Here is a 7,166-nt window from a genome sequence, read left to right as displayed (position 1 = left end):
CCTGAAGAGCTTCACACAGTGAAGTCAGCCACAGATACATCCTATGCACATAACAGACACCAGTGCCTGAACGGAAATCAATCAGGGACTTGCCTTGGGGAATAAAGGTGCTCCTAACCTCTCATCTGCGGGGGATGGACCCTGGTTCACTCCCAGATCTAGCCACACTCTTGCCTGGGTCCCCTTGACGCCAGCTCCGTGCCTTACTTATATTTGTCAGACTACTAGGTGTTCAGGAATGCAAGCCACAGGACAGAGGTGGTGAACTAGCCTACCTGAGAAAATAAACCTGGAACTTAGCACCCCCGGTAGAAGAGCAGACTGAAAATCCACAAGAACAAAAATTCAGAAAGGTTACATCAATTGGAATAGTTACCTTAGCATCTCTCACAGTTGCTATTTCCAGGTAACTGTGGCCAACACATATTGAAACAGCCCCCAGCCGATTTAGTGAAATAAATCTATTGGTTGACTGCCAAAAGTAAGACTTGGAGACGACACTTGCAAAGAGGAGTACAGAACCTCCCATCAGCCTCAGAAAGGGCTAGTGCCAAGTACCAGGCTGGCTCCATTCCCAGCCTTACGACTCCTTGCAGGAAAAGGGCTGGATACTTGGTATTAACTAAAATGAACTACCATATTAAATTAAAAGTTCTACCTCAACCCTCTGTGGATTCATTCCTCTAGGACTCACTTCTGAGAGATTTGTTTGATCAGTTTGTTTTGTAGTCAGACACGTCTCAGATAGATTTCAGATAGGGTAAGAATTAATTGGTTGCTGTTCAGTTGCCAATCTGCATAATTTGTAAAGATGTTTATAAACACAATTCTCCAGCCTCTTTAGGCTCTCCATAAAGTCCACATAAATGTTAAAAAAAAATTTTTTTAACTTAAGCTGTAGGCATGATAGAAACTGGTGGGAGCTTTTCTAGTAATTAATGGGAACGCTTTCCTCTCACAGTTGACTTAAATCAAACTATCAGGGAACATTTCAATTTTTTTAACATGCCAGCAACCAGGATTTGGAATAATTCATGGTGTATAACTTTATAACGCCATTGACCTAAAATTGAATGACAATACTTTAAAAAAAACTGATTGGACTCATACAGAGCCTTACACAGAGATGTGTAAGGAAACTGTTGAATGGATACCTATATATTCTGTCATAGGATTTACCTCTATGGGCTCCACCAGGTATTGTCTAAAGGCTAATAGAGTGTTCCCAAAGCTTCATTCAGATGTTTCTGAGGTTCATTAGAAAGAGAATAATTCTTAAGGCATTTAACCTGGGATGCATGTTAAAATCACCTGAAGTGCTTTGAAAAATGCTGATACCCAGTCCCCATCTCAAATCAACTGGACTCTCTGGGGATAGGACCTAGGCACTGATGTTTTTTGAAAGCTCCCCAGGTAATTCTAGGAGCAGCCAGGGCTGAGAACCAGTGACTTAAACCCTCCAGTGAAGAGACCACAATTAATCAGATTCCTCCCCCAACTACTTCCACCCCTTCCCCCAATCCCTCCCTTCTCCACACATACCCATCCAAAGAATGATCTGAGGAAATAGGAAATGTCTAACCTTGAGTCTCCCAAACAGTAGAGCTGCTGGAAGCACAGGAACCAGTCCCTGGGATGCTGGGAGATGAGCTCATTTGGGGTGGGGGAGTGACATCACGCTGTGCGTGGGTCACATTATTAGAGCACAGGCTCTTTGTTCCCTAAATCCACAGACGAAGCTGAAAGTTAGTTTTAGCGCCATTGCCAGAGGTAATGGCATCTCCCAAGTTCACCTGCCTTTTCCTTTCTCCAGCCTTTTCCTGCCCTTCCCCATGCTGTGAAAAGTCTAGTCATATAAGTACTGAAGACTCATATTGCTAACGAGCCCAACGATGAATGGAGCCACTCTTCCAATGTGCTTACTGACATCAGAGTGAAAGGGTATAATCCTTGTCATCCCCAAATCACCCCCTCTTTCCCTTCCTTTCGGGGCACACTTTAATGAGTGAATGAGCTCATTGAGAGTAAGAGAAGGGGAGAGGTGGGAAAGCACTGGTTCTGCTGTTTAGTGCTGGAGTAGTACTGGAATCTTCCAGCTGGTAGCTGAATGGCTGCAGACACACCAGTCCATGGCCTATATGCCACAAGGGCTAATCTGACAGCTGCATATCATGTATCATTTCCCAAGACTCCTGCCTTCACTGCCACTGTCATTATTCCAACATCAATGTGGAAACCCTTGTCCTCATTCAAAGAGCTCCTGGGATGTTAAGGTAAGGATTAGCAGCCTGGTATCATGGCCCAACAGTCATCACCTCTTCCCTTCACCCGGAAAGGAATTAAGTGTTTGATCTGTGCACCCTGTAGGTGGCACTTTACTCTTCTGTTCTGGATTTAAGTAAGCTTCTCCCCTTCCTTATATTCTGAGTTGATCGTGTTCCAAGTGTGTCACCACAGAGCAGGCGCTGAGCAGTCAGTTGACAGCTGTTGATCCGCTGCGAGATCAGGAAAGAGCATTACGCTACGGCACACAGCGTACACTGCGTATCCAGAAAACCAAATATTTGAGTGCCTGCCTGTGGCAAACACTGGGTGTGTATATACAAGCATACTCGCGGATAGGGTGTGTGTCCCATGCAGTTATATATCCCCCCAAACGATTTGAACCTTTTCCTCTTTATCCCTATTTATCTATATCTTCATCGACTAATTCAGCTCATCATTTTCAAATAGAAATTGGGGGATAAGGAGGAGGGAAAACAGTAGCAAAACCTCTTGAAAGGTGGTTTGTAAGTGTTTTTGTACTATAAATTCAAGAGGATTTAAAATTAAAACCCCTTTGGCATATAAAGGTCTTATTCAGGACATGCAGAAATCCTAGATGTAGAGTTGTAGTACATATTTCCCTGGAATCCCAGAAATTAATGGGTTCAAATTGACTAAGCAATTGTATCTCGGCTGAGCCCCTTTTAAAAGGCAACCTGAAAAGCTCTACCAACCCCAACAAAGCCATTTTAAACCCCCTGCTCATTGGTCCTTCATCTCCCCATTGAGCAAGCAGAAGAGGAACAAGGAAGGCAGCTACGGTCCCGAAATACTGTTCTGAACCAGGAGAAGGAGCTTTGTTTGGCCTTCAAGGGCAAACGGAGGAAATAATAAATCCTCTTTTCCTCTCCCCGGCCTCCTGCAAGCAAAGCACAAGACTCTCAACAAAGCCCACTTAGCATTTTACAAAGACGCAGGACAAGGAAAGACAGCTGGACAAGAAGGCTGGGCTGGAAGCTTTGCCCCTTATTAGCTTAGTATTAGCTTAGCTCTGGAATAAACTCTCCAGTCCGGCCTCGGGTGGGCATCCTCGGAGACAAGCGGACATGGAGTTCCCCAAGGCCTGGCGCAGTGGCATCAGATGAGCACGCTGACTGTCATGCTCTGGCCGTGCGGCGCGATCTTGCGGGGCCAGGTGAACAACAGCTTGCGTAGCTCCTCACGGAAGCTGTCGTGCAGCCAGGCGTAGATGAAGGGGTTGTAGCAGACGGAGCTCATGGCGAGCCAGTGGCAGAGCAGCTGCACTAACCCGAAGGCATAGGGGTCTATGGCGCGCGGGTCGAGATCCCGCAGCAGATTGAAGACGTGCAGGGGCAGCCAGCAGACAGCGAACACCACCACCACCACCACCAGCAGGCAGAAGGTGCGGCGGCGTCGCGCGCGATCCCAGTCCGCTTGGCTCGGGGTCACGCAGCCCGGCACCACGCGGTTGCGGAGCTTCACCGACACCCGGACGTAAGACAAGAGGATGACCAGCAGGGGGAGCAGGTAGGTGACGAGCAGCAGCCCCCAAGCGTAGAGCTGGCGCTGGCGCTCCTGGGACCCCCAGAACTCCTCGCAGAGGCGCACGCGGTGTGGCTTGAGCTCGACGTGGTAGGTGTGCACGGCGGCCGGCAGCGCCAGCACCGCGGACAGCGCCCAGATGGCCAGCACCGCGTAGGCGCTGAGGCGCAGCGAGATGCGCCGGCGCAGAGGGTGCACCAGCACGACGTAGCGGTCCACCGCGATGGTGGCGAGCGTGAACACAGACACATAGACGGTGACGGGCTGCAGGAAGAAGACCAGGTGGCACAGGCCGCCGCCGAACACCCAGCCGCGTGGCTCGAAAGCGTAGGCCAGCGTGAACGGCACGCAGGCGGTGCACATGAGCACGTCCGACAAGGCCAGGTTGCCGATGAGGAAGTTGGTCACGTTGTGCAGCCGAGGCACCCGTGCGATCACCAGCACCAGCAGGCAGTTGCCCACCAGCCCCACGACCACCACGATGCTGTAGAGCAGCACAATCAGCCCCTTCAGCTGATGCACCAGCTGCAGGCTCTGGAATGGCGCGATGGCCTGCGCGCCCGGACCAGCCGCCGACCCATTGCCCACCAAGGCTCCTGAGCTCTGGTTGGCCGGAGTTGAAGCCGCCCGCCGCAGCCCAGAAAAGAAGTCAGGGGCCCCGGGACCCTGAGTCGCCAATGAGGCCATGGCCACCTGTCCAAAGAGAATCAAAGTCCGTCACTTCCCATTCTCTCTCCGCCCCCTCATACACCAACTGCGCCCCTCAACACACACACACACACTTCAGTGACCCAAATATTCCTCTGGAATGACTGGCCACAATAAATAACAACAAAATTTAAAGTGCCGTCACCCCTACCTCTGTAAAATTAAGTCTGTGAGTTAGATGTGCACAGGTTATTTCAACGCCTTCTACTCTATTTAGAGCCCTTACAGTCCCCACAGGCCAGATCCAGGAGCACAGTCCTACCTGGTGACTGGGGCTTGGCGGATGGAAAAGCGCTCCGGGGAACGAGGGGGAGAATTCTGATGGTCCCTAGAGGTCCTCCACCCAAGACGGCCGTGCAGCCTTCTCCGCTTCTCCGCGGAGCTGAAGAGATTCAAGCGTTCCCAGTGGGCTCGCGGCGCCTCCCCTCCGCCCCGCCCCCCACTCCATTGTGCCCTTGTACGGAAAAAAGGGGCGGAGCACGCACCTCCCGACTCGGTGCTTAGAGAACTGGAGAGGTGGATAGTGTGGGGAGAATAGAAGCAGAAGAGGAAGGAGCGGCCGGAAACCTGGGCCGGAGGGGCGAGGGAGAACCTCTGCTGCGGGAACTTGCTGCGCCCTGGGAGAGTCCCGCTCTGGAGGAGAGCGCAGTGGACAAGGGAGAGGAGGGGCGTGAAGGCCCGCGCTCTCGGCAGGACCTGGTGCTGTTTGAACAAGGAAGGCGCAGGGGAGGAAGTGGGTGGGAGTTGAGACGGGATGTAGGAGAAAGATGAGGGACTCGCCCTCAAGCGCTGGATCCTGCATGGAGTCCTGGCTTGCGCTAACAGAGACGCATAGGGGGTTCTGTCAGGGATCTAAATCTTCGCCGCAGGCCTTCGGGCGCTCGCGCTCCGCGGAACCCACTGAGCCTTCCCTCTGCCTAGGCTGGCGACGCGATTCGAGAGTCGCGGGTCCGACCAAGCCCAAGGAAGTGTTCAGCACCACGGACAGCTCCCACGGCCCGGGCTGCGCCGCGCGTGAGTGCCTGCCAGCGGACGATTGGGGAGTGCAGCCCCTCTCTGTGTCCTGTGCATTTGGAGAAGGAACCTGGTCCCTGGCCTGGTTCAAAGAGCTGCCTCGCCGCCTGCATCCTGGGCCGGAGCTGCAGACTTCGAGAGCTGTAGGGCGGAGTGGAGAAAGATGGGCCGGGGTCTCTGGGGGTCGGAGGGTGGTGACTTGTGCTCCTGCTACGGGTCACCGCACATAGTGCCAAGGACGGCGCTGTCTTTTATCTCCCTGGGTCACAAAATGCAGCCTCCGTGCCATTTACCTTAGACAGGCTCACTGCAATACCTGCTCGCCACTCCTCTGCTACTCCCTTCTTCTCTCCCTCTTTCTCGGCTACCAAGCTCTAATCCGTATCTGCCTGACAATACCAGTAAGGATTGTCAGTTCTGAGACCCTACCCTCTGCTTCCTTAAATAAACACCCTTAGGCCGCCTCACCACACAACACACACACACACACACACACACATGCACATACACACATATATATGCAGGATTTCTACCAGGATAACAAACATTTGAGAAACTTAAAAGTTACATACAATCTTTAGTAGTAGTATTAAGTCATCACTGAAATGTAAATTTAACCTGGACCAAGTTGGGGAAGGCAGGAAGGAGACTTTGTAGCCTCCCTCCTTTGAAGCTATCTCCTCCCTTCACATTTTCTTTCCTTTTCCCAGAGGATGGAGCTTCATTGTCCGTCTCTCATAAGCCCTTGTACTTTGTCTTCTGTCTGCAGATATTCCAGTTGGGCTGGAAAGAAGTAAAATGATTCTACTCTCCAAATTTAAGTGATTCACTCATACAGGGAGAAAAGTCAACATTGGAACAAAAGCAATCCAATTTTATGCAACTGTATTTATTCTAAACCCACGTGTTCTGGGTTATAATCACTTTAGCTAAAGCAAGTATTATATTAAAAAAAAACACAAAATAAAATACAATCTGTGCCTGCCTAATCCCTTACCCAGTGATTTTTCTCATCATGTTTACCAACAGGGTTATATATACCCAAGAGCAGAGGCACTCTTTTGCTTCAAAATATCTTTAACAGTGGCACAGTGGTTAAGAATCCGCCTGCCAATGCAGGGGACATGGTTCTTGCCCTGGGCCGGGAAGATCCCACATGCTGCGGAGCAACTAAGCCCATGCGCCACAATAACTGAACCTGCGCTCTAGAGCCCGTGAGCCACAACTACCGAGCCAGCGAGCTGCAACTACTGAAGCCCGCGTGCCTAGAGCCCGTGCTCTGCAACAAGAGAAGCCACTGCAATGAGAAGCCCGTGCACCACAACGAAGAGTAGCCCCCGCTTGCCGCAACTAGAGAAAGCCCGCATGCAGCAACGAAGACCCAATGCAGCCAAGAATAAAATAAATAATTTTTTTTAAAAAAAGAATACTTAAAAAAAATATCTTTAACAGAGGAAATTGTGGTAACATAGTTGAAAAGGATTCGGGATGCAGTTAGGCCTATAACTAGACCCATCACTCTAGTCAATATCATTGATTATATAATACTAAAAATAGTAACATGACAAACTTATCAACAACTAGAGGCCATGTAAATGTCAGTATTTGAAAGTTCA

General features: G+C 50.5%; 1 protein-coding gene across 1 annotated transcript; it reads right to left on the bottom strand.

Moving 5' to 3' along the window:
• Positions 1-3,402: 3,402 nt before the first annotated feature.
• PRLHR (prolactin releasing hormone receptor) lies at positions 3,403-4,515 on the bottom strand (the record flags this gene model as incomplete). The annotated part of the gene is made up of 1 exon (XM_082853917.1): positions 3,403-4,515. The coding sequence occupies one exon, from the start codon at positions 4,513-4,515 to the stop codon at positions 3,403-3,405; it is 1,113 nt and encodes a 370-aa protein (XP_082710043.1).
• Between the last annotated feature and the right edge of the window lie 2,651 nt (positions 4,516-7,166).

This window comes from Leucopleurus acutus, assembly GCF_964270905.1.
Source record: "Leucopleurus acutus genome assembly, chromosome: 14".
Taxonomy (NCBI): Eukaryota; Metazoa; Chordata; class Mammalia; order Artiodactyla; family Delphinidae; genus Leucopleurus; species Leucopleurus acutus.
The sequence above is the reverse complement of the archived record's forward strand: the minus strand, read 5'-3'. Positions and strand labels throughout refer to the sequence as shown.